The sequence below is a fragment of the Colletotrichum fructicola genome (genome assembly GCF_000319635.2).
Source record: "Colletotrichum fructicola Nara gc5 chromosome Unknown KSG_Nara_v1_contig02, whole genome shotgun sequence".
NCBI classification, from domain to species: Eukaryota; Fungi; Ascomycota; class Sordariomycetes; order Glomerellales; family Glomerellaceae; genus Colletotrichum; species Colletotrichum fructicola.
Window position 1 is genome coordinate 6,416,462 of NW_027094052.1, and position 25,460 is coordinate 6,441,921.

General features: G+C 55.2%; 11 protein-coding genes across 11 annotated transcripts; 4 read left to right on the top strand and 7 right to left on the bottom strand.

Moving 5' to 3' along the window:
• Positions 1-89: 89 nt before the first annotated feature.
• Positions 90-1,795, bottom strand: terJ-0 (Efflux pump terJ; the record flags this gene model as incomplete). The annotated part of the gene is made up of 2 exons (XM_032022066.2): positions 90-690; positions 748-1,325. 2 exons carry the CDS (start codon positions 1,323-1,325, stop codon positions 90-92), a joined length of 1,179 nt encoding a protein of 392 aa, XP_031881029.2.
• Positions 1,796-2,812: 1,017 nt separating this feature from the next.
• Positions 2,813-3,871, top strand: CGGC5_v004609 (uncharacterized protein; the record flags this gene model as incomplete). The annotated part of the gene is made up of 1 exon (XM_032022067.1): positions 2,813-3,871. The coding sequence occupies one exon, from the start codon at positions 2,813-2,815 to the stop codon at positions 3,869-3,871; it is 1,059 nt and encodes a 352-aa protein (XP_031881078.1).
• An 821-nt stretch (positions 3,872-4,692) lies between these two features.
• Positions 4,693-5,165, bottom strand: pcaC-0 (4-carboxymuconolactone decarboxylase; the record flags this gene model as incomplete). Its single annotated transcript, XM_032022068.1, has 2 exons — positions 4,693-5,016; positions 5,073-5,165. 2 exons carry the CDS (start codon positions 5,163-5,165, stop codon positions 4,693-4,695), a joined length of 417 nt encoding a protein of 138 aa, XP_031881077.1.
• Positions 5,166-5,536: 371 nt separating this feature from the next.
• amdR-1 (Acetamidase regulatory protein) lies at positions 5,537-7,577 on the bottom strand (the record flags this gene model as incomplete). Its single annotated transcript, XM_066151312.1, has 4 exons — positions 5,537-6,502; positions 6,555-7,326; positions 7,383-7,457; positions 7,512-7,543. The coding sequence occupies 4 exons, from the start codon at positions 7,541-7,543 to the stop codon at positions 5,537-5,539; spliced, it is 1,845 nt and encodes a 614-aa protein (XP_066009388.1).
• Positions 7,578-8,173: 596 nt separating this feature from the next.
• moxY-5 (FAD-binding monooxygenase moxY) lies at positions 8,174-10,125 on the top strand (the record flags this gene model as incomplete). Its single annotated transcript, XM_032022070.1, has 5 exons — positions 8,174-8,703; positions 8,754-8,911; positions 8,965-9,188; positions 9,243-9,645; positions 9,701-10,125. The coding sequence occupies 5 exons, from the start codon at positions 8,174-8,176 to the stop codon at positions 10,123-10,125; spliced, it is 1,740 nt and encodes a 579-aa protein (XP_031881058.1).
• A 53-nt stretch (positions 10,126-10,178) lies between these two features.
• aiiA-1 (N-acyl homoserine lactonase) lies at positions 10,179-11,066 on the bottom strand (the record flags this gene model as incomplete). Its single annotated transcript, XM_032022071.1, has 1 exon — positions 10,179-11,066. One exon carries the CDS (start codon positions 11,064-11,066, stop codon positions 10,179-10,181), a length of 888 nt encoding a protein of 295 aa, XP_031881124.1.
• A 1,278-nt stretch (positions 11,067-12,344) lies between these two features.
• On the top strand, positions 12,345-12,764 carry CGGC5_v004614 (uncharacterized protein; the record flags this gene model as incomplete). The annotated part of the gene is made up of 1 exon (XM_032022072.1): positions 12,345-12,764. One exon carries the CDS (start codon positions 12,345-12,347, stop codon positions 12,762-12,764), a length of 420 nt encoding a protein of 139 aa, XP_031881076.1.
• A 708-nt stretch (positions 12,765-13,472) lies between these two features.
• Positions 13,473-14,335, bottom strand: CGGC5_v004615 (Botcinic acid biosynthesis cluster B protein 16; the record flags this gene model as incomplete). Its single annotated transcript, XM_032022073.1, has 2 exons — positions 13,473-14,016; positions 14,076-14,335. The coding sequence occupies 2 exons, from the start codon at positions 14,333-14,335 to the stop codon at positions 13,473-13,475; spliced, it is 804 nt and encodes a 267-aa protein (XP_031881107.1).
• A 3,770-nt stretch (positions 14,336-18,105) lies between these two features.
• Positions 18,106-19,506, top strand: gluP-0 (Glucose/galactose transporter; the record flags this gene model as incomplete). The annotated part of the gene is made up of 1 exon (XM_032022074.1): positions 18,106-19,506. One exon carries the CDS (start codon positions 18,106-18,108, stop codon positions 19,504-19,506), a length of 1,401 nt encoding a protein of 466 aa, XP_031881106.1.
• Positions 19,507-20,057: 551 nt separating this feature from the next.
• CGGC5_v004617 (uncharacterized protein) lies at positions 20,058-21,450 on the bottom strand (the record flags this gene model as incomplete). Its single annotated transcript, XM_032022076.1, has 2 exons — positions 20,058-20,269; positions 20,343-21,450. 2 exons carry the CDS (start codon positions 21,448-21,450, stop codon positions 20,058-20,060), a joined length of 1,320 nt encoding a protein of 439 aa, XP_031881043.1.
• A 1,703-nt stretch (positions 21,451-23,153) lies between these two features.
• Positions 23,154-25,269, bottom strand: sgl (UDP-glucose 6-dehydrogenase; the record flags this gene model as incomplete). Its single annotated transcript, XM_032022077.1, has 2 exons — positions 23,154-24,937; positions 24,993-25,269. 2 exons carry the CDS (start codon positions 25,267-25,269, stop codon positions 23,154-23,156), a joined length of 2,061 nt encoding a protein of 686 aa, XP_031881044.1.
• Between the last annotated feature and the right edge of the window lie 191 nt (positions 25,270-25,460).

A 25,460-nucleotide genomic window follows, 5' to 3' on the forward strand; every position in this document is an offset into this window, starting at 1 on the left:
TTGTGAAGCGCAAAGCGATTAGAAGAGATCTGAATATCTCGGGTTGTGTAATAATTAATCGTACACCATCTTAGTCAAAACAGTTGTTATCATGACGATTTGCCTGGGTTCGCGACCGGCGTCTCACCAGGAGCGCTGCCAACGGCTTCACTTTGCAATTGCTCGCGCTCGTCAGCGGTCAGATCCCCCTTGGCTTTGTCAATCCTTATCCCCGCCACAATGATTAGTATGGCCGCTCCTGCACATGCAGCACCCATGATGAAAGCAATCTTGTATCCTTCCTTGAGGTTGTTTGGTGATGCCTGCGCTGCGGCCAAATCGGCCCAACCAAGGAAGAAGCTGATACCCAAGAAAAGAAGGCCGTTGACGCATGCACCGGCGATGCCTTGTTGATCGCTGCGGACACTAGTGGTAATGAAAATGTTGCTGACATTGTACATAATATCAATGCCGATCGTCGCGCACATCATGGCGGGAAACACCCACGCCCAGTAGTTGGGGGATTCAGGTATCAAGATGAAAAGAAGGCTTGATACCAACATCCCCGTGACGGAAAGAAGCAGCAGGATGGTTCCTGAAAGTTTGTGCAACACCGCCCCGCCAACGATGGCGATAATGACACCTCCAATCGCAAGAGGTGCAAACCAGGCGGCAGCCAACAGTGGGGGAATGTGGAGGATGGTCTCGATGCTGATTGAAGCGGTTACTTCGTGACTCTCAATGATAGTGGAGTGATAAAGTACTTACTAGAAACTGGCGTAGAGAAGATAGATTCCAAACGACCCAAAAGCGGCAAAGAGACAACAGAATAACGCAATTGTATACTTGGGGGCAAACAGCTTGGGAGGAAGAAGTGGCGCTGTTGAAACCCAACCTTGTACGTAAACAAAGGCTCCGAGAAACATCATTCCGGAAATGAACGTCACCAGGATCTGCGGTGACGCCCAGTCCTTGGGTACATGAGGGCTATCGGTGATGGCGTAAACCAATAGCATCAACCCCGGAATCGATGTGGCGCATCCCCACCAATCCATGGGCATGCGCGCCTGGTGAATCTGTCTGGGGACACAGAAGAAGGTGAGGATACACACAAAGGTCAGAAGTATGCAGCCGATCCAGAAAAACCAGCTCCAGCTCAAGAATTGACCCGACACGCCGGCAATAAAAATCCCCGAGAAGAAGCCAAAAGGCGCGCAGCCCCCGTAAAGGCTAAAGACAATGTTCTTCCGGCGGCCAGGTCGGTAAACGCTGCCCAGCAGAGAGATACCCGACGGCAGGAAGGCAGCTGCGCCGAGACCTTGAAGCGCGCGGCAGACAACCAGCATGATGTAACTGCGGCTGAAGCCTCCAATGAGAGACCACGCAGCCATCCATGCATTACCAGCAAGGAACATGGGGAAGCCTCCATACATGTCTGTGAGTCGTCCAAAGGGTAGAAGAAACCCTCCAGCAACTAGAGAGAAGACACTGGACGGCCAAGTCTTATCATTTGCAGAGAAGTGAAGGTCGGATATGAGATTAGGTAGAAGGACGTTGAAGCCGCTAATGAGGAACTCCTGTAGATGAATGTTTAGCTCTCCACAGAGGAGTACGTGGAACTCATATTGAAAGGTTGACGTACTGCCATTATATTGGACAGCAGCACTGACGCGCAGAATCCAACTTCTTGCAAGGTGTTACTGAAGACCTCAGGCCGCTGACGCCCTAATCGCTCTTGTTCTTTTTCATCGAGGGTTGTTTGGTTGTCCGGGGATGAGTTGCGCCCCTGCTCGGCTTCAACTACTGAATTACCCATGTTGACTCAGGAGGACCAGAGGACGGTAAAGGAAATGGGAGGAAATTGGCTGTGTACTCGCTTTACCCTTAGACAGGAAGCGCGCAGACAGGCGTATAAGAACGTTTGGAAGCAACATCTTCACGATTCCAGGCGAAAGTTTCCAGGCAAACTCAGGCAAAATGAGGTTGAGTAGAAACACGAAACTGATTCAAGCTCACAAGAACCCACCAGGGAGGTGTCATCAGTAATGAAGACGTTCGCAATCAAGCATTTTGATTTCATAATACTTACCAGGGTAGAGCTTCTGGACAGGATGCACTAAACCGAAATAGGCGAAACGGCTGCGAGCTTGAAACGAGACGAATGGACTGTTGGTCCAGGCTGATCTGATCTCCGGCAGCGCGTTCCCAATTCGGGCAAAAATTTGGCGGGCCAGAGACGGTGCCGATGGCAACCCGGAGACCGCGGGACACGGGAGATCCCACCGGGCGACCCCGTGAAATATGTCGGGAGCATGGAGCACATCGTGTCAGGGAAAAACATGCCAGTTAATTGGCTTTAAGGTAGCGGCTATGTCAACCGTATTTCTTATTATAACCTCCCCAGCATGTCTTCTGCTGGTTCTCCAGTTCTCCAGACTGCTACGGCGATCAAAACACCATGTCAACGCCGGTCCGGCACTTGGGTGATATTCCAGTTGTCTCATGTCCTTGCCAGAGCCATAGAAAGGCGCGACTGTCCACGTCAGTGCGATGAACTCTGTCAATGCCATCGCCTCATAACATGATTGCAACCTTCGACTGGGAAGATGTTTTTCTCTTCTCTCCAGCGTGCTGGCACGCCTTGCTGTTCTTCATTCGATATATTCCTTTCGTTGTTATTGTCGTTTCTGTGTTTTGTTCGATTTCGGTCTCTTTGCTGTCTTATTTCTTTGAATTACTGCCTGCGTAATTTCGGCGATCTGGAATCGTCCCCTACGCAAGAAAAGCTCGCTTTCATTAATCAGACTGGATCTTGAGAGTAAAAATCGTCAAAATGAACGCCTCAGCCAACCTACGAGCGTCTAGGATTCGAACATCCATTCTGGTACCAGTGCAGGCTCCTCCAAGACTCAACAATCATGCCCTTCCTTCAAGAACAACCGGCATCGAGGTCGGCACAGGCGAAAGGCGGCGCATTGTGCAGACCTTGGACTATCTCGAATACCGCGTCCGATGCGACATGGATAGGGAGGCATCTTTCCCATCCCCGATCAAAGAGTACACCATCGAAGACGCCATCGAGGTCGAGACATCGAGACGGTCACAGGTCGCCCGCATGTTCACAATCTATCCGTATAAAGATATGAACTGGATAGTCACCATGCTCTTCGTCGTCGGCAGTATCGCCTTCGTCATCAACGCAGGGTTTGGCTTGTTCCCGCTTCTCGACCCAAGTCTTGGCTTCGAAACACTGGCGACCGTCGCGATCCCGGGCACGATCCTGATTGGTGCCTCCATGTTCATGACCGGAGGCATCCTTGGCATCTTTGCCGCCTTCAATGCCGACCGTGGAACGCTGGAGAAGAGCGACACCAAGTCTGTAGACGGCGATGCCCCTGCTATTTACCGGCCCGCCCTCGTCGGATCCGAAGCTTGGGTATGGATCCCATCCGCGGCCGATTTCGCTGCCCTCCTCCGCACAGTTCCGTTCCAGGCTGGGTTGGTCATGTTGTCCGGCGGAATTATTCTATCAACGGCTGCTGTTGCTGGGTTCCCGGGCGTCCTTGACCCGACCAACCTGTTCCTTCTCCAAGCCCTCGTCTTCATGCCGCAAGTCATTGGCGGGTCTCTTTTCTTCCTAGCCAATACCGCTCTGCTCATACAGACTCAGGAACGCTGGTTCAAGCCCAGGTTTTGGGCATCTGACTGGCAGGGTGCCGCCTGGAACACCATGGCATCGGCCGGCTTCATCGTCACAGGTGTCATGCTTCTCACCAACGAGATGTTCGGCAGTGCCGTGGTCTCGTTCATTGCCAGTACTGCCTTCTTGGTTGGTAGTATCATCCAGTGGTACGCCCTGATGGAATTTCATTCGACATCTTGGGCGGCTTAAGGTGGGAACGGGTAACAGTGGTAGTCAGTGAAGCTTAGGAATAGTCTGAGGCATTCGCCACTGCGCTCCCCTGGAGGCACAGGTCAAAATAGATCATGCAACTATTGTGGGCGCAGAACTCTGGTTCAGATTTCGTGACTGAGCAGTAGTAGTGATACCGTGAGGGCAGTGTTCCCGTTCAAAGGCTGGGTGGTTGTCAACGCTACCTTATGATTTACGCACTTACAGGTTCCCTGCTAAACAGAACAAGATAAAAGACGCGAGAACAAAAATGCAAAAGAAATATAGCACAACCTGGTTTCGATCCAGGGACCTCTGGGTTATGAGCCCAGCGCTCTACCCCTGAGCTATTGTGCTTGTTGAATAAAGTTGTTGTTAAAAATTCCGCAGCAAATTTGCACCATAGGGCTTAGACCTTGTGGATCGTGTGTTTGTGTGTGATTCACACTGACCCATGTGGGTCATTTGGCCTCAAAACTTCCAACACGCCCATCCCGCACAAGTGTCCCTTTTTTCCCTTTTCCCTTTTTTTTTTTTTTCTTTTTTTCTTTCAAAAATGAGTCATGAGAATTTTGCAGATCCAACAGAGATGAATGACATTAATTCTAAGAATCTTCATGCAGGGTTCAGCAAACTTCGGACAGCATAAGATCCCAGCCCTCGGATTTGGGCCTATTTAACCCGGATAGATCTGACCGTGGGTCACTTCCGCTCAAGACCACCACTCTGTAACAGACGTCGCAATCAAAACTTTGAGTTCATTTACAAATATATTTACTCAGCCATGGTCATCGTACATCCTCATGAATCTTGCCAAAGGCTCAAGTAAGCTTTGCCCTCTCCGTCCCTTTGCTCGTCTTCTTCTCGTTGAAAATCTCACTGGCAAGAGACAGTGCATCTCTTCCAGCAGGGACCCCACAGTAGACCATTGCATGTCTACAGGCCTCAACAATCTGCTCCTCTGACAGCCCGTTGTTGAGGGCCGCCTTGATGTGAATGCGCAATTCCGGGCCTCGGTTCAGAGCGATAAGCATGCCGATGTTCATTAGAGACCGTTGCTGAAAGGTGAGACCCGGCCGAGCGTATGATGAGAAGCAAGTTTCGGCGATGTATTCAGACCCAACCTTGCTTGGTAAATCATCTCGCTTTTTCTCGGAGTTAGCGATGACTTCCACTCGGCGCACGTTGATAGAACACTGACCGAAGCTTCCCTGAGCTCATTGAATAAGTCCTCCCCGAAGAATCCATTCATCATCTTGAGCCCCAACAGCTGTTTTTCGGTCATGTTCTCCATCTCGAGCAAGGTTTAATAATGCCCAATTTATGTTGCAGAGCTATAGGCCGTTCGGAGGCTGCATGCGATCCAAAGGGGGACGATGAAGTGGACGTGCCGACCTGAAGAACATCACCTCTATTATGGCGGGATACCGCAAAGGATGGCACATCGGTTAGAGGGGACACCTAACATGTTCGGCAGGGAGTGCGGCACTGCACACAGTGCCGAGCGTGGTACTTTTACCGAGAACCGACGACCCTTTGGGCAAAGCAAGAGAGATCAAAACTGTCTTTGGTCGAAATATATGGATTTGACGTTTTACGCAAACTACTCAACAATACAGCTCCTAGAAGTTGTCATGACCTCAAATACAATTGCCATCTTCCAGTTCAAAAACCCACGCTACTGTCAATGGGCATCTCCAGAAGGTTGTAGTTCAAAGCCAGCATATCAGTCAGATTCAACCCATTTTCGGACAGGAAATCGGGGAAATATTCTATCTGCGACAACCAGTCTCTTCCAGCACCTTCTGTTGGGTTCATCTCCGCTTCTGGCATGTTTATGTGAGGACAGAAGCTTGGGGGGAAAGCAAAGAGGTCATTCAGCCGCTCACTGATACTGCGAGTTGCCCACAGAGCGTGCTCTTCGGGGACACCAGACCGATTATCATGGCCAGATTGGCCTCCGCGACTATTCGTGTCCTTCTGCAGTTGTCTAATCTTCCGCAGCACTAGATCCGAGCCGCCATACCGGGATCGCATTTCGCCCAGCACGTCGCAAATAATGTTTAATTCCTCATCTCGAGTCACTTCGTCTTCTCGTGACTGGCGGGGGAAACAAATCAAGGGAACTGCCGCTACCATAAGAAAGTAGCCATGGATGGCAATGAGGTGGGCTGTCTCCTCTCTGCAGTGAATCTCTTCATAAAGGCGGGATATACACGACGCGGCAGTGAGTGATGAAGCAGCGATCGACGGCCTCGTTCCTTTCCCATCAAGAAGCTGTAAGAGAATAATGGTGACAAAGTATATGATATGCAGATCGCTCGCAGGGCGGTAAAACGGCCTTCTGATGCCAGAGGCGTCGTAGAGGTGTAAACCTTCAGGCAGGGTTTGGAGACAGTCACACAGTCGCTGGACGAGAGTCGCAGCCTCTTCTTGAGTGATATTTGTCCGCCCATTGCCAGCTTCTGCAATGACGCTCATAGTCTCCGTCAATCTCACAACCTCCAGGAAAGCATACGAATGCAAGTCCGTAGTGGGAAAGTCACTGATTTCTAAGGGCGGTATGTCGTATTCCTGAGGATGAAGAGACAACGGACGCCCCCAGCAAGAGGCTGCTAGTCGATCTGAAGTCTTGACAAGTTGTCAGCGTGCAGTGATCTTTGTTAGCGGTAGCAGTACGAACCACAAGCTGCCAGAAAATCCGGCGAAGACAACCTGGATTGGTGTGCCGATCGTGTGTGGAACGGTGATGGAGGCCCATCTGCAGGGCCATCCGTAATGCAACACCTAGCCAGTGCCATGGACCATCCAGAGTCACCAAGTCCGTGGACATGACGCTGTAGCATGTCATAAGACAGAGTGACTTTAATAAGACCAAGGTATCGGCTTCGTGATTCAGGTGAATCAAGGTTTTGACCTTCTCGTACTGCGAACGGCAAAGCTCCATGCTCTCAGGTCCACGCCGCATCAAGCAGCCGACCATACTGACGGCCTGTAGAAGGAGGGTAGACGGGGCTGGCCCCAGCACATCCTCTCTATCAACAACCGGATAGAGCGGGTAGACATGATCGAAGTAGGCGTCAATCAATGCTCTGAGCAAAGCAGGTCGAGGCAGTACGTCAGCTTGGGTCAGCCTGAGTATTGCCGACTTGGTGTCCAGGGTCCGCGAGTTACTGGGATCGAGTTCTGGCTCGCCATGTGCAGCGTCGTATGACATGACTGTCGACGGAGAAATAAACGCCATCGGCGGTTGGGCTGCGTCTGCCGTCGTGTCGCTGCGACTGCTGCATCTCGGTACATCTGGTAACGACGGCCTACCGAGAGCTCCGCCCAAAGCGTCATCCGTGGAAGAAGCAGCTACGGGCTCGGTGCGGTGCTGTCTGTCGGTCCTCGGCACACGAGGAGGTTGAGCAAGCCGTTGCCCTTTGCGCCGTTTACGAACGCCATCTCGGCGACTAAGATACGCAGAATGTCAGTAATCAGGTCCAGCACCAGACAGAGGTAAGATTACCTACATGCAGTCGTGGTTGAGCCGACGGCAATTGGTGCAGACCTTATCCGCCCTGTCCTGCAGGTCGCATTTGACCTAGAAGAGCGTCAACTGACGAAGAATCACGGGCTGTCTCCGGGAATGTCAGACCTTTCGGGCATGGCATTCCACGCAGACCACATTCGCGCGGTCTCTCAGGGGCCGAGACTGAACCATTCTACGTGCCCAAGAAAGACTTGATGAAGTCTTTACTGGGTCCCTGGAAACATCGTAACAAATAAAGCAAACTCAGTCCACTGTCAGGCTGCGGGGAACCGAGGCTTAGCTGCTGGGGGAGCACTGGAAACCTCGGAAACCTCGCCTGAGGGGGGCAAGCCCTAGCACGCTACAAACATGACGCAGGGCACTCAAATCCCTGGAAATGCTTGACGGGCACTCCCGCCCCCGTGGAAGAAGCGGTCGGCGCTCGGCATTCGGCACTGGCGTCAACCCTGACACGACGGACTCGGCCGACTTGGTGAACTCCGGCGGTTCCGAAGAGACTTGACAATGCTGATCACTCAAGAATTCATCATTGTGTCCATTACCGGTCGTCGAATAGCCTGACACGCATTTGTTGCCTCCGGCTCTCGGTAAAGTGCATACCTGTGTTTCGAGGACGGGTGTAGGGACAAACAAGGGGCAGCAGTTCACAATTGATCGCACGGGGATTCTCTTGAACATTCGCATGTTGCTGGAGTAGTTTATATACTTGTATTCTTCGGTCAAATGCGTGGAAATGAGTCAACGCCAAGATCCAACTCATAGCCACCATGTCCGACAGAGTACGACAGCTTGCGGGCCACTTTTCAGACACTCCGAATGGCGCCAATACGGCACCCTACCAGGTCTCAGAACAGCCGCTGGGGACCACAAGACATGTCCGGATTGTCACCATCGGGGCCGGTATGAGTGGGCTCAACATGATTCGGACTCTACGTCTCCACTTGACTGACTTTGAACATGTCGTCTATGAGAAGAACCCAGAGATAGGAGGCACCTGGTTCGAAAACCGATACCCGGGCTGCAAGTGTGACGTTCCGTCGCACAACTACCAGTTCTCCTGGCGTCCGAATCCAGAGTGGACCGGCTTCTTTTCGACAGCAACAGACATTCAAGCTTATCTGTGTCGAGTCTGCGAAGAAGAGGGCATGAGAGAAGTGATAAAATTGAGACACCAGGTTAACAGAGCTGAATGGGATGAAAGCAACTGTGTGTGGAAGCTGAAGATTCTGAATCTGGAAGACAATTCCGAATTTGATGACACTTGTCACTTCCTGTTGGACTCTTCGGGGATTCTCAAGTAAGCCAACTATCATTGAATGTTCATACTACTGACAAGGATTGCTGCAGTCATTGGAAGTGGCCTAAAATCCCGGGACTGCGGAAGTTCGAAGGTCATCTCATTCATAGTGCCGACTGGCCCTCAGGCTTTGACTACAACGGTCTCACAGTCGCCGTCATTGGCAACGGCTCTTCGGGAGTCCAGATCTTGCCGAAAATACAGCCAGGTAAATCATCCCACTCAAGCATGCAGCCAAAATTTGACTGAAACCGGCCGCAGACGTGAAGAAACTGGTACACTTTGTGAGAGAACCCACCTGGGTTGTTCCCGGGCGTCTCCAGCTCCTAGCCCAGGGCGCTGCTGGCGGGATCGTTGGCGAGGTTGGCATGAGAGAAAACGCAGACTTCACCGAGGCTCAAATCGAGCGTTTCAAGACAGACCCAATCTTTTATCAAAGGTTCGTCAAGGCAGTCGAAGAAGTCGTGAATGGAAACTTTCCCATTGTAAGTCAGGCCATTTCGCATTCTACTCAAGGCGCATAGTTGACACGCAATAAGACCCTCAAAGACACCGATTTTGCAGCCAGTGTGCAGGAGAAAGCAACCGAATATATGAAGGAGGCTTTGGGCGGCGACGAGCGACTGTGCAATGCCATCATACCCAAGTTTCCTCTCGGATGTCGACGGCTTACGCCTGCGGTGGACTACCTTTGGGCTCTCCGGAAACCCAACGTGAGGGTGGTCACGGATCCGATTGCCAGCGTTGAGGCCAAAGGTCTGCGGACCGAGACGGGTGAGCTGATTAAAGTGGACGCAATCATTTGTGCCACGGGGTTTGATGTCTCTTTCCGCCCTAGATTCCCGATCCTCGGAAGGCGAGGCAATCTGCAGGACCTTTGGACTGAGGGAGTTCCCAAATCTTATATGTCTTGCGCAGTCCCTAACTTCCCTAATTACTTCAGTACGTCACGTAACTTGTCTGGCCTTCCACTCGACACTGGACTAATGGTACATAGTGTTTCTTGGCCCCAACGCGCCTATTGGGCATGGCAGTGTCTTCACCATTACCGAACACATAGCCAAGTATCTTGTACGCATCATCAAGAAATGTCAGACTGAGGGCATCAATGCTATAACACCGCAGCATTCTGCTGTCAACGAACTCTTTGAACACACTCAGAGTTTCATGCCTCGTACTGCCTGGTCTGGAAACTGTATTTCTTGGTTCAAAGGGGGGACGATAGATGGACCCGTGACGGCCCTACATCCGGGCAGCCGAATTCACTTCTTCCACATGTTGGAGAACTTCAGGGGTGAAGACTGGGAGTATACCCGGGTCAATAAGCAAAATCGGTTTCAGTTCTTGGGGAACGGGTTCTCGACCAAGGAGCTCGGAGACGAGGACGCTACGTGGTACCTCAATGAACCAGACAAGATTTAAAAATTACGTCGGATTAACTAGTCACTTTTACCGTCTCTCAATCAATCTTAATCTCACTGCTTTGCCCGATATTGCCTTCTCTCTTCCAAAATCATCGACGTATTCACATCATGGCTGGGAAGAACAACGACCTTTTGTTGCTCAGAGAACTTCTTGATAAGCTGCAGGCTTTCGAACGCAGTCATCGGGTCCTGGTTAATACCATCAGGTTCTCCCCTTTCCAGCAGCTCCAGACTGTACGTCGCGTCGCCCGTGATGAAGTATGTGTCAGGAGCACCTGGGCCTCCGCTCCAATCTTTGACAATAACAGAGATGTGTCCCGGGACATGTCCCGGTGTCTCCACCGCCATGACCTGCCCATCCTTTGTGATGGAATCTGACTGTGTCCAAGGACCGACAGGCTTTCCATCAAAGTTCAGCAGCCGCAGATTGATATCCTTCGGCCAGTGGTTGGACGCACAGCCTTGAACGGCCGCGTACGTCGGGTGCTTTCCGAAGGCGTCCCAATGGCTCGCGCTGATGTACACCGGCACCTCCGGGGCAGCCTCTACGATCTCCTCGAGGCCGCCTGCGTGGTCGTGATGCAGGTGCGTCAGAACGACGGCTTGCAGGTCCGTCGGCTTCACGCCGAGCTTTGCAAGCTGGCTGACGATGCCGTCTTCTGGCGCTAGCTGGAGCTCGCTGAGCACGGTGGTGAGGTAGCTCAACATTGGGAAGTATCCCGCCTGCATACACTGGGGTGAGGCCCCCGTGTCGATGAGGATAGGGCCGTCGGCATGTCTGATGAGGAACACGCCGATGGGGAGCCACGGCGTCCACTCGCCCGTGAAACAGCGCAGAAGGCGGAGAGTGGTGCTTTTGTTGGTGATGGGCTGCCCGCTCATCGGCTGTCGCATCCTAACTTTGCCCGTGGATATGAACTCGATCAAATTGCTACCCATCCTGGAGTTTGGTGGAGTTTTCCAGAGTTGTAGTTGGAGTAGCAGGCGCAGGGTGGATTTGGGTACCGCACAGTGAGGCGAACTATTATCCGTGAAAGGAGGCCAAGAAGAAGATTTGCAGATTCAAATATGACTGCGATGTGTCCGACATAGAAAAGGAAGTTTTCAAGCTTTCGCATGTGGCATAATTGCAAGGTTGGTTGGTGAGAAGTTTGCGGATTTCATCGTGGCGCCTCGATTGCCGACTGCCGAATGCCGGTAGTCACCAACCACAGCGGCATGGCTGTCCCACCGGCAGGCTGCGGGTGGACTACGCTACCGGACCCATCTTTGAGAGCTGAACAGCTCCAGAATTGATGTCGAATAACGCAGTGCGCCAACTTCTTTGATTGTCGTAGACCGAACAAAGCTTCAATTCAACGAAGTTGTGTGTTGGTGCATGAGGTTGCCGATGTGGTACACCGCCGGGTCTCAATCTACAACACACTATTAATAACAAGTTTCCAATCCCCACGAAACTATGCATATACGAATCATGTTGCTTGAAATGAGTTAGAACTTCGGGTCCAGACAAAAGACGATAGAGCATGATTTCTATTTACTGAGTTTGTTGGGAATGAAGTGGTATTTTCTGGATGGAATTAGTACGCATCTAATACCATCAATGTCTGTCTGAGTTTCTATGTGAAATACGATATCCTAATATGTGAGCAGAATTTCGAGTGCGACCAAAGGTGGGTGACAATATAATTCACGTAACCCTTCCGGTTCAAAAGATCTTGTGGATTAAGGCAGAGGAAGGCAACTGGGACCGTCTCATACATGTACATTGATTGGCAACCTGATCGAGTGCCAACGTGGGCTGCCAAAGAGGTTCATCCGCACTCATATACAGACCGTGATGTCTGAGACTGGGCAGGACACAACAAAACTCCATAATAGAGGGAATTAAAAGGTACAAACTAGACATTTTTGTAAAAGAATTTGCGCTGGCAAAACTGTTCAACCTTGCTGCATTTACTCACCACACAACTCTCAAACCTCCCGCCCACATGTAGTTGAACCAATCTTCAACTTCCAAAGCGGCTCGCCATCATCTGCCATTATCCGCCAACTCAACAACACGTAATAAGTGAAGCATTACAAGAAACGAGCCAACCACAACGTACAATAGCAAATACTACGACGAAGACGACGTGCAACGTCGGCGGACAGCAATTACAACTACGACGACGGACGGCGACGGCAACCAAAACAACAGCACCAACGACTGACACCATGTATATTCCAATCCCACCACAGCATCGCCATAACGACAGCGAAGATCCAGACCTAGTCGTGAACGACTTCCTGGTGCCCTTCGTGGTGGCTTGTGCGATGGTCATGTTTCTCGTGGTCATGCAAATCTTCATCGGCATGCTCGTGCACTCATGGGAGGTTAGACAAAGATATCTAGAGCTCCGCCGCGTCGCCTCATCAAGATCGTCGCTCTCGTCGCTCTCGTCGCTCTCGTCCTTCGAGCCACTCCCTCCGTACTCATTCATAGATCCCGAGGCGGCGCCGTTGCTTGGCAGTCCTCCGCCGGAGTATCACACCTTCCTTCAGCAGGACGATCTCGACACACAAAACGGGGCAAGAGATGATTCTCGGGACACGACGGAGACGCCCGGCCAGTGGAGTACAATCAGCTTGGAGTGAAACAGTGCAAGACGTGGGCGGCGGAATTTTCAGCAAGCGGCAAGCATTTAAAAGAAAGAAGGACAACAGGTTTTTAGGCGAGAAGACACTAATGTATGAGAAGAGTAGTATCACCTATTCATACAACGTGATTCAACAGTGAGAACTTTAAGGTTATAGAGGCTCTCATTCAAAAAGGGACCTATACTAGAGCGGTTTATCTAGTTATACATAATAATTACTTATTCATCTAACTAAAACTAGACGCTCCTAATAAGCCTAGGCATCACATCACAGAAGCTGAAATTAATCTTTAATGGCAACGGCGCAAAAAAAGTTCACTCACGTTAGATGAAGAGAGACAAAAAGAGACTCATGGGGCTCAATCGGGGATCGAACCCGAGACCTCGCCCATTTTCACGCTGTGCGCAAGGGTTGGAAGACCCGAAGGGCGAATCATACCACTAGACCATTGAGCCGACGTCGGCTGTGCAGTCCCTAGGGGACCGAATGCGTCGTGATTGGCATGGTGGCCGATTTTGGTCAGTATGTAGCCTAGCGCACAGGCACTCGCACATGTGTCCGCTGGATGCTGATGCCTGGGCCTCAAGTGACGAACCTGGAAAGCCTCTGGCTTTTCAAGGCGAAGAAGAACATGCATACTAAAATACTCAATTCGCTGACATTGTTATATCTATCTTTACACAATCGTACAACTCGTATGAGCATCTATGCAGCGGGCACCTTGACGCCCTGGGTATCTTTTGGCGACAGCCCCGCCAACCTCCTGAAGCCAATGTTCTCAACAATCCTCAACCCCCCGTTCAGCGTGATAATCCCCTGTCCTCCAGCCGCCAAGCTCGCATCATGCTTCCCCATCGCCATCTCCGTCATGAACTTGCCCAGGTACTCGGTCGGACTCACAAAGGACGGCACCAGCGCCCTCGTCAGCGGGCCAATCATCACGTTGGCCGCGTTGTACACCATGCCGGGGTCCGGGATGTACTGCTTGATGGCTGTGTGCTTCTGGGCGTCCACGAAGGCCGGGCGGATGGCCTCGGTCTGCAGGCGGGGGTTGGCGGCGCGCATCTCGGAGAGGAGGGTCTCCGTCTCGCCCTTGACGCGGGCGAAAATGGCGCTGAACATGCCGGGCTTCTGGGTGGCGCCCTCGCCGGAGACGTAGACGAAGCGGAAGGGCTCGTTGTTGGGCGGCAGTGTTGCGAAGGCCTTTGCCGCTGCCAGTGTGTAGTCTTTTGTGATTTTTACGTATTCCCTACGCATGCTGTGTTAGGACCAGGATTTTCTGACATGCAGGGGGGGGAGTCAGCTTACTCCTTGGTGACCTTGTTCTGGCTGATGCCCAGCGCCCAGACGACGCCATTTGCGCCCTTCAACTTGTCAAGCACGTCGGGCTCGTACTTGTCAAAGTCTCTGTGAATGATGACATTAATCCGGGGGTCTTTGACGTCGTCTGCCATCGGGATCGGTCTCCTGCTGAGGATGGAGATCTTGGTGACGTCCTTCATCTTGATCATGGCGTCCAGGACGGACGAGCCGACCAGGCCAGTTGCGCCGGTGAGGATAAGATGCATCGCGAGGAAGATGAGGTGACGGTATTACTGTATGAGCTTCTTGAGATCTTGAAACACGAATCTTGACCGAAATATCCGCGAAACGGCTGGGTGGTTCAACGTCTTTTAAACCCGGCGTCAGCAACGACGAGCGGCCGCATAGTCCGCTCCCAGCGGAGAATGCTCACCAAGGAGCGGGCATTTCGTCCCCACTGTCGCCCCGTAAGCCGCCGCAGGCGTCAGTGGACGTAACGGCGCCGGAGTTAGCAGTATCACCACTGAGAGCCCCGGCTTTGCCCGCTCTCATGCGGTCTGCTCGCCGGAGCCGGGCCAATACATTGTGCAGGACTCTTCCGGGTTCTTGTCCCAATCAACGGCCTCAGATTCCGGCCTAAATCGAGTTCACATGATGCTATTTATCGGGTGAATTTCTCACCATCCTGTTGCTCTCATTCCTGTGGCTGAAGAGAAGAGCGTCAGCACCATGTCTGCCACAGCGGCCGCGCCGCCCGCTTCAGTGGGAATCTGACAGGCAAAGGGCCTCCCAGAGCCGTTATCTCAGCGCACTAGGCTTCCGATTGCTTTCGCGTCTTTGCAGCCACCCGTAAACACCGATTAACACCGAAATTTGCTGACCATCTGCAGCATGCATATTCAAGACAGATTCTTCGTCTTTTTCTACAGCAATACATCGGACTCAACTTCCTCCGACGGTCAGACTGACTTCGCCGGCGCAGTTGATGTCTTGATTTCGATCTGGTCGAGGTGTTCGCGTTTGCTCTCGATGGTGATGTTCGCTCGGAGTCAATTCATTCGATAGATTGTCTTCCACGAGTCTAGCGACGAGAGCGACTGTGTTGGACATGCAGGAAGCCGCTAAGCAGCATTGGTTCTTCACATCGAACTTGAAGCATGCTTACTGGTTGCCAAATGCCTCAAGCACATAACAGCATCAATTCCACACCACAGACAGCAACTCGCGATGAGAACAGCCATGCAGTCTGCGAAGCTCTGAATGTGTTGAACTGCAATCGGAGAACTTACGGCTCAGAGAAAAGCGATGGAGGTAATAATCCCCGATTACTCACATAGGCGTTGCTCAGGTACGCTGTCGGCCCCCAATCCAACATTCATCTCGTCACATGAATACTGAGCCGACGCGTGGGTGACGAGGGCCTTATAATTGCAGCAATGAGGCTCAGACCTGCAGTTACAAATCAGATCGAATTGGCAGCTCTGATGACGCCGTGCCATCAAGGGCGCCCGAGCCACACAGCATCCGACCCAGCCACACAGGTGTCGCTATCGTGAACATCACAGATGATGGACGACACGTCCAGCAGCGCCGAGCGCCAGAATACCGTCGTCTCACCTCCGAAGCCGGTCCTTCATTGCTCGATGCCTTCAATTAGCTTTCACGAGTTCTTCGCTAGCGCGGCGTCTTGCTCAAGTTGAGACACGTGCGTCGCATGGTTTGTCCCGAGTCCTCGGATCATTAAACTATTGGAACCATCGCAGAGGAGAGAACAAGGAGAGGGCTGTCTCCTCGCGCGCCGTCAACGTGTGCTCTGCGGCTCACGCTGCATCCTCCGATGCAGGGGACGGTTCGCCGGCATGTCACGCGCAAGGGGCAACCATCGACCTCCGACATGGACAATCACCGTACACGCTCACGTGGCCTCGGGCATGAAAGATGGAGGCCAATTTGAGCAGGTGCAAGCCGCTCTCTTGTTTGGAGAACGGGTCAAGCTAGCCGCCGTCGTGACCAAAACTCTGATGCGAGAAGCTCGCACTATTCGTTGCGGCCCAGTTCAACCCAACTCTGTCTCCTGAGAACGGGATGGCCCATGCTTCGGCTGTGGACAGTGAGAAGTGTTGAGCCGACGTATGCAGCAAACGGCGATGCACAGCAACCTGCCAACATGAAGTCTTCGCAACACCATTACCATGGTCACTGTGAGCAAGCAAAAGCTGCCTGCGGCGCGTACGCGGCCGCATCCCAGCGCGAGTCAGGCCAATAAACACTGAACCAGCGCCAACTTGGCGAGGTTTGGCTCCTGATAACGGCCCGATCAAGTGGATCGCCTCTGTAACGCTAACGGCGACTGCAGGTCTGGACGCCTCCATTCATCCATGGCCAGGCCCGTTCTGGCGGGGCGACTTTAAACGACGAAGCTGGGGCGGGCTGGGGAAGAGAGCCCCCAAACGCTGAATGTTGCGGAGAAGAGATCCAGACGGCTCCAGACTGAATCTGGGGAGCAGAATACGGGGTCGCTGCGGATGGTTCTGCAGTGGATCGTGACTCTTTCAATGAGGGTCGCGGACGGCGACTTCAGCTCTGGCAGTCATGTGAGCATCAAAGAAACGGCCTAGAGAGTCTGATAAGGTTTTGCCTCTATCAAATGGCGAATGTCTTGGCCCCCCAGCAGGCTCCTCTGGCAATCCAACGCTCATCAGCTTGGCAGGAAATGAGTGGCACCAACAACACTTGGCTTGAACGCCCGACTCGGACCAGGGTTTGAGGGATATCTGAACATCCTCGTGTAGGAAGTCCACTACCATGTCCTGCCCATGGGGTTCCCCAGCCGTGCGATGGGGTCGGTGAGATGAAGCTGTGGAGGCTCGCTCCAGATGAGCACGCTCAACCAAACCTGTCAACAGGGAGGCGGGACAAGCATCATGCTAGGGGCCGCGCCAGTGAGTCTACCGTCGACGGCGGCCAAGTCTCTGGGAGCATGTCCATAGTCACGATCCGAGATGGAATAGGACACGGCCGTAGTCTCTCGTCAGTGACTGCCGCGCTCAAACGATCGATCAATATCTCGTGCATCTGACGCTATCGCGAAGCCAAGCATTCTCGACAGGCGACTAGGAGATCAACTCGGTCAAACTACCGGCGCGCCAAGCAGGGATCGCACCGAGATGGCTTGCTACGGGCAATTTTCCAGCCACGTTCCGACAAGCTTCTAGCGGCTTACTTTTCTCAGTATAGCTTCACCGGCAGCACACCTCTTCCATTCGCATGATTGGATCAAGATATCCTTGGCAGACCCCGTAGCCGTCCTAAAGAGCGACGGCCAAGCTCAGCGCTTGTCCCCTTTCGCTCCCCCGCACCACTTCTCCATCCTCGCTGCCCATGGGGTTTTGGGTTGGTGTCGCCGCGAGAATCAGCGAGGAAATGCGCGCCCGGCCGTATTGTGGGCGGGTTGTCTAAGACGGCGTTCTTCCCGTCTGCGTGGCACTCACACCCAAGACGGCGCACTTGTCTCCTTTGCTCGCTAAACCCATCAGTCAACCTCATCACCTCCTGCCGCGCTATTTCTCTCTTCGCGGCATGCGAGCTCGACAGGCTGGGCAGGACTAGCGCCATTAACACGTTCCGTGGTATCGGTTCAGGTGCTTTCATCTAGTGCCATGTCTCGGCCCCGGTCCTGGTCCTGGCATCCCACGTCAAACATCGACGCGCCAAGGGCGACGCCGGATCTAGAGGTGATCCAAGCCCACCGGCCACATACCATGGGGAGGGAACCTGGGGGTGGATGGTTGGGGCTCAACGGGGGCGGTCCATCTTCTCCATGGGGATGAACATCACGGTTCGCCATGGAGCACTTTGGATAAAAGGGGGTCTCTTCCCCGGACATCTGGGGTTCATGCTTCTGGTCATCATCCGCAGCCCAGGAAGCCTCTTCTCCAGACACATCCCGGTGGTCCATCTCACCTCAGGAAGCACTTACACCCAAACATCCCAATCTTCGCTTCCTTCAAACACCACCACCAAGACCATCATCACAATGGCAGGCGGCGGCATCCCATCAGCCGCTCCCGCGCTGGCCGGCGGCTACCTCACCGGCCGCGCCCTCGTCTTCCCCCTCTCCCTCATTATCTCCCTCTTCTTCCTCTGGGGCTTCTCCTACGGCCTCCTCGATGTCCTCAACAAGCACTTCCAGACCGTCCTCGGCATCTCCAAGCTCGAGTCCACGGGCCTGCAGGTCATGTACTTCGGCGGCGGCTACCTCCTCTTCTCCCCCATTGCGGCCGAGTGCCTCAAGCGCCGCGGCTACAAGCAGACCATCCTCATGGGCCTCGGCCTCTACTCCCTCGGCGCTATCCTCTTCTGGCCCGTCGCCCACGCCTCCACGCAGACCACAAACACCCGCGCCGTCTTCGGCGGCTTCTGCGCCTGCACCCTCGTCATCGCCTGCGGCCTCGCGACCCTCGAGACCGCCGCCAACTCGTACGCCGTCGTCATCGGCAAGCCCGAGTCCGCCTCCGCACGCCTGCAGTTCTGCCAGTCCTGGAACGGCGTCGCCTCCTTCATCGGCCCGCTCATCGCCTCCAAGTTCTTCTTCTCCGGCGCCAACGCAAACTCCCTGACCAACGTCCAGTACGTCTACCTCGCCGTCTCCTGCGCCGGCGCCGCCGTCGCCGTGCTCTTCTTCTTCGCCCGCCTGCCCGAGGTCTCGGAGCAGACCATCGAGGACTCGGGCCCGTCCGCCGACGCCATGCCCGGCCAGGACGTCGGCCAGGGCCCCATCTACAAGCAGTACAACCTCATCTTCGCCTTCCTCGCGCAGTTCTGCTACGTCGGCTGCCAGGTCTCCATCGCCACCCTCTTCATCAACTACGCCCACGAGAACGGCGGCTTCACCGACTCCCAGGCCGCCAACATGCTGTCCTACGCCCTCATCACCTTCACCGTCGGCCGCTTCATCGCCACCGCCCTCGCCACCGTCTTCCAGTCCGACTTCCTCATGATCATCTACACCGTCTGCGCCATCGCCCTGACCGCGTACTGCTGCGTCGGCCGCGGCACCTCCGCCGTCGCCGTCCTCATCGTCATCTTCTTCTTCGAGGCCCCCATGTACCCGACTCTCTTCACCCTCGGCACGGCCAACCTCGGCCGCCACACCCGCCGCGCCGCCGGTATCATGGTCCAGGGTGTTGCTGGTGGTGCCGTCTTCCCGCCCATCCAGGCCGCCATCGCCGACCACTCCAGCACGCGCATCTCGTACGTTGTGCCCCTCGTCGGCTTCGTTTACGTCCTGGGATACGTCACCATGCACTGGCTCCGCCACGGCCGCCACGTCATGCGCGTGAAGGAGGCTGACTACCCTCCTGTTGAGAGAGACGTTGACGGCACCGTTGTCGTGGAGGAGAAGAAGAACACTGATGCCTGGGTTGAGCGCATCTAAAGCGAGAAACGCTCAAGAGAATGACGAGGTAATGATTTCTGAGTTTTCTGCATATTATACCATGTTAGGGGATAGAATCATAAAAGGGCCAGCTTGATTGTGGCGATAGATTCCCAGTAATAAACCAAGATGTCTATGAACACTTTTATGCTCTATTTTACGGCTCCCCCAACTTCCCAAATCATGCACTTCGAAGGTCTGTGAGCGTTGACGAGTAACAGCAACGACAAAAGCATAGGTAAGAAATAATAGCTTGAACATGTTAGGTTGCACGTGAAGTAAAGGGACAGTTGGATGAATAGTTGGTAGTCATCTACCGGATTGGCTCAAAGAGTCCGCCTGAGACTCTAAAACAAAACATCTAGAACCATCATCTAGATTTTTCTACTCCGTTTCGCCGCCCTGCCGCCAAATCATCCAGTTCATCGCTCGCCTCCAGCTCCTCTCCCCTCTCATTATTATCTAGACGTGTCCACCGGCTATTATTACTTCCCCCCATTACGTTCCGCGTTTCACCAGTTCATTACCTCCGCCAAACCTTCTTTGTAAGCTTACAGCAACAGAGCCATCCCTGCCACAAAACTAACACCAATAGCCGCCAACGCGGAGGCAGCTCCGATCCTGGGCGCGTCGCCCATGGCGTTGGCACTATGCGAGAGCAGCGGCTTTTGGGCGACAACACGGATGTTGTACGCCAGATTGTCCTTGTCCGGCGTGTACGTCGCCTGGGTGAAGTTGCACTGGTTCATGATGAAGTCCATGTCTACAGCCCTTTAGTATTACTTTCATCGCATCTGGGTAAACCCCCACCATGAGGGGAAAAAACGGTAACTCACCGTTTGCCCGGTTCCCCGACCGCTTTATGCAGCTCTGACACATCCCCGCTAATAGGTTCACGTCGAAGCTCTTGTTGCCGCAGATGCAGTTCTTCTCGGCCGTGTCCCTGTCCGTCTCCGGGTTCGGCTGGGGTTCCTTCTTGCCCGGCTCGCCGGCGACGGGCATCGCGGACGGCATGCTCATCGGCGCCGAGGGTGTCGACTGCTGCGGCGCCGGTACCTGCGGTGCCTGGGCCGGAGGTGGCTGCTGCGCTGGAGGAGGTTGCTGTGGCCGTGGTTGCTGGGGAGGAGGAGCTACCACGAGAGGTGGGATGGATATCGGGGGTATCGAGGGGAGGAGGGGTGCCGGGATGGTCACTTGTGGGATAGGGGGTAGTGACGGAGCCGGTACCGTCAGGAAGACAGTCGATGTCGGCTGTACGAAGACGGGCACGATCAACGGCTGTGTCACTTTCGGAGGAGGCGGCGGCGGTGCTGGTGCCGGGGGAGGTACCACCGGCGGCGGCGGAGGAGGAGGCGGCGGAGGCGCCGCCGGTGTTGACGAAGACGTCGACGAGGCCTGAGGCGGATCTGAGGACGGCGTAGGCGTCACCTGCGGAGTAGCCTCCACCGAGGGCGTCGTCTGCGCGGCCTCCGGTGGCGGATTGGGCGTCGAAAGCTGCGGATCCGGCGCCGGCGCAGCAAACGGCAGCGTCGCGATAAACACCGGCGACGCCTCCTGCGCAGGCGGCTGGGCGTCTTGCGCCGGCTGCTGCACGCCCTGCGCATCACCAACCGACGGAACCGCGTCCTGCGGCTGCGTCGGCGTGGCCACCGCAACATCGGCCTCGTTCTGCGCGGGCGGCCTGTTGCGGTGGTGGTGTCGTCGTGCCACGCCCCCTTTCGCGTGCGGCGGTATCCTCTGGGCCTCGGGGCCGTCGACCTTCCGCCGCTTCAGCCGCCGCAGCTCGTCGAAGGAGTTGTCGACGTCGCACTTGAAGGTCAGCTCGACGATGGGCCCGCATATCGTCGCGCATTCCACCGGTACGTCGTCGATCTGGAGCTCCTTCGCCCCGGCCAGGGCGGCCAGGCCCGTGAGGACCAGCACTGAGGCGTCTGCTCCCCTCATTCTTTCTGCTCTCCCCCAAAAGCAACAACTCCAACAGGTCGGATGGTGGTATTAGTGAGATTACTCGGCGATGTGATGTCCAAGTCGCCCCAGGGACTCGGTCTAGAGTGTATCGATCGCCCAACGTCAACAAACCGTCGTCGTGGAAAACAGAATTATCATCCGCTCATCGTCTGGTCCAAAGGAGGAAGAGGTCGCTATGCCCGACGAAAGGACGACGTACACCAAGACGAGACCTATATCAGACAGCTCTGCAGCCTCTTGCTCCCTCCTTCATGCTGTCCCTCTCTCTCTCATGTCCTCATGCCCCAGGGCTGCATGTCCTCCCGCCGCACGGCAGAGCAGATGAAACGAAGTCTCCCCTTGAACGCTAAAAGGTTGGACGGAAAGCCAAACCTCCTGTCGCCTCCCCAAACTGTGCTTGACAAATGCGTGATGGAGGTGCGAGGCAAGTCGCCATTGGGGCCGCCAGAAACACACACGCTGCCTGTCACTTCTGACCAAAACCCTCCCAGCTCGGAAGCACGGGTAAGCCAGCCCATCCTTACAGCCAGATACCACATTCGGTTCGAACGATTCGTCTTACACGTCTCGGAAAGGGGGGAGCCAACAACACTAAAACCATCATCGGTCGGTTCTGGGTTCCTGGCCGGCTGGACGGTAAAGGCGGTATACCACTCCCTGCCTACCTTACTACTCTTACCGCATACTACATACCATGATCCCACACACACTTTAAACAATCTGAGGCTTAGCGTCGCCGGGCAGCTGGCTGATTGCGACGTGAAACGGCGCGAACAGACCAAACGCTGATCCCCGACTCTCCCCAATCGCATTGCATCGCGGCCGTTGGCCCACAGTCTCTCCAGACGGAGGGGGTCCCCATGATTGGTATCGGCACTGGGTTGACGCGAGAGAACAACGGTCGCTGCTCTGTCTCAACGGCCGAAAGAAGGTGGAGATGGTGGTTGATGCATTGCTTGACTGCTGCATGCGGCGTTCCGGGGTCCCTGCCGCGATGACGAAATATGCGGAGGATTTTGGGTTGTTCCTACGGGGCTAAACGATCTTATTCTGGGGAGAAAATCCACGACAAAATCATATGTGTGTTGTGTTAATTCTCCGGTTCCTACTTCAACCTCGCCCAATGCCGGTGATGATCCCGAACACATATCTTGGGATCTTCAAAGACTGATCACCGCCGCCGCCGCCGATCCGCCTAGCCCTACACATATTAACCCTCCCTCCCTCTTCCCTCCCCCCGAGGTCTCAATTCCAACTGGTCACATCCTCAGACGAACCTGGGGCCCGGATATGACTGGTTCCTTCGTTTGGTCGGAGAAGTCTGTCGCGGTAGCGTGAAACAGGTACCAGGGGACGGGATGAAATTGTGTGCAGCGGATGGATGCATCGCATGCATCAGACTGCGGATGCAAGTCGCCATGTGCCGGCGGCGACTTCCGCCCCCGGCACTCTCTCACACTTTCGTGTTGGTCGCTGGTTGGCGTGGCTTTCGTGTCTCGACTCAAGTTCCTGTTTGTGAAAGTTGTCTCTAAACTCTACGATGCTAAGTCCGTCCCGTCTCCTCCGCCACCGGTTCCAGATTGGCCAATTATCCCGCACGACGATGGTATATGATGAGAAAATGACGAGAAGAGAAAACAAAAATGCCCCAGATTCACGATCACAGAGCGCGATCAGCTTCACGATCGTCCCTGCCGTCCAACACTCTCCACCCTCACGCCCAACTTCGCCATCTCCCCAGCATCAATCACTCCCCGCCCGTCAAACACCCATTTCGGGATTTGCATGTCCCTCGCCACCCTGGCCCAGTCCACCTTCTCCTTGGTCCTGTACTCCTCCGTTGTGCCCATCCCCGTGGCAAACCCCGACACCTCGCTGGCCGCTTCCGCCTCGCAGTCCGGGCAGTCGGACGCACACTCGGGCTCAGCTTCGTAACGCCCCAGCGGGTCGTCTGAAGACTGCCGCCGGCTGAGGAACCTGTGAAGCGCCAGCACGTCGGACTGCGCGACCTCGAGGCTCTGGAACGGCCGCGGGTCAACATCAACCCGCTGCTGCTGGACCTTGGCCGTCGGGGGCGCGGTGCTCGGCGCCGGCGCCTTGTTCCGGAACTCGTCAAACTCGGTCGTGATGAGCACCGCCATACTCCCCTCGCACGCCTCATATGCATCTCCGTAGATAGCCAACGGCCCGCCGTCCTCCCTGAGCGGCTTCAGCTCCCCGCACAACTGCCTGATCTCCTCCTTGATGACCAGCGGATTGCAGCACGGGTCAAACACCGCGATCTCCCTTGGCCCCTCCTCCAGCAGCGCCCGTATGATCTCCAGCGCCGGCGCCTCCCGCGTGTCGCTCGTGTTCTTCTTGAACGCGTACCCCAGCACCGTGATCTTCTTCCCCGCCAGCGTGTTGTTCAGACACTTGACCACCCGCCGCGTGAACCGCTCCCGCGCGTACTCGTTCATCTTGACCACCTGCAGCCAGTACTCCGCGACCTCGTCCAAATCCAGACTCTCGGCGAGGTACACCAGGCTCAGGATGTCCTTCTTGAAGCAGCTGCCCCCGAACCCGATGCCCGCCTTGAGGAAGCGGTCGCCGATGCGCGGGTCGCAGCCCACCGAGCGCGCGACTTCGTCCACGTCCGCGCCGGTGCGCTCGCAGATGGCGCTGATGGAGTTGATGCTGCTAATCCGCTGCGCGAGCATTGAGTTCGCCACGAGCTTCGCCAGTTCGGACGACCACACGTTCGTCGTCAGGATGCGCGCACGCGGCACCCAGGCAGCGTAGACGCCCGCCAACGCCGCCGCCGCGCGCTTGCCCGCGGGCGTCGTCTCGGAGCCGATGAGCACGCGGTCCGGCCGGAGGAGGTCGTTCACGGCGGTCCCGGCCGCGAGGAACTCCGGATTCGAGAGGATTTCAAAGTGCACCCCGGGGCGATGGACGGCGAGCGTCTCGCGGACGAGGTGCGCGGTGCGGCACGGCACGGTCGACTTCTCAACCACAATCGCGCCCGGTCTCGCGTGCCGCGCGACCTCGGCGGTGACGGCCTCGAACGCCATCATGTCCGTTGCGCTGCCGGCGCCATGGCCGCGCGTCTTGGTGGGCGTGTTCACGGCCACGAGGATGATGTCCGCCTGCGCTATGCACTCTGAGACGCGCGTCGTGAAGAAGAGGTTCGGCGCGCGCGCGGGGACGGCGGTGAGGGGGCCATCGTCGCCGCCACATTGGCTCCCGCACTCGGACGTCGCTGACGAGGCGGCGGTGGTGCTAGTGTTCTTGGCAGTGGGCTCGGTGGGAAAGGCGCATTCCCTCGCGCCATCCCTGGCGACTCGCACAATATCCCGCAGGCCGGGCTCGTAGATGGGCGGGTGTTGGGAGTTCCACCGGCGGATGCGCCGTTCGTCGCGGTCGACGACGGTGACGCGGATGTGCGGGTTTTGGAACGCGATGACTGCGGCTGTTGGTCCGCCTGAGAAAGAAATTAGTGATGACTGAGGCTCGTGAAGGGTTTGAGGGAGTCTCACCGACGTATCCCGCTCCCACGCAGCAGATGTTGCGGACGGGGTTCTGTGTGGTGCTGCTCAGACCGGGTCTTCCTTCGATTCCTTTGTTCTCCAACGCGGTAAACCTCTCCCCGTCGACGCTTTCATCGCAGTCCGCCTCGTGTGCGTACCTGAGCACGGGGCTAAACGTGCAGCTCCCGTCCGGAGTCGTAGGCACCGTCGAAGGTTCGCGGAATCCAGCGCTCTCGTCCGCCGCTTCATCCACCGAGGCAAACGTGACATAACCTTCCGCCATCATCGTGCAAGTCTTTGGTGCTGCCGTCCAGTAAAGCGCAACTCAAACTCAAGAAACCAAAAAAGGTTCAAGGAAAGCCAATCCCTTTTCTACCCAAGCGGACTGAAGAAATGCCCGAACGTAGAGCAAACGGTCTCGACGATGATGGGCTTCAATCAAACCGTCCGATATGAGGGTGTTCGTTTCACCAACCG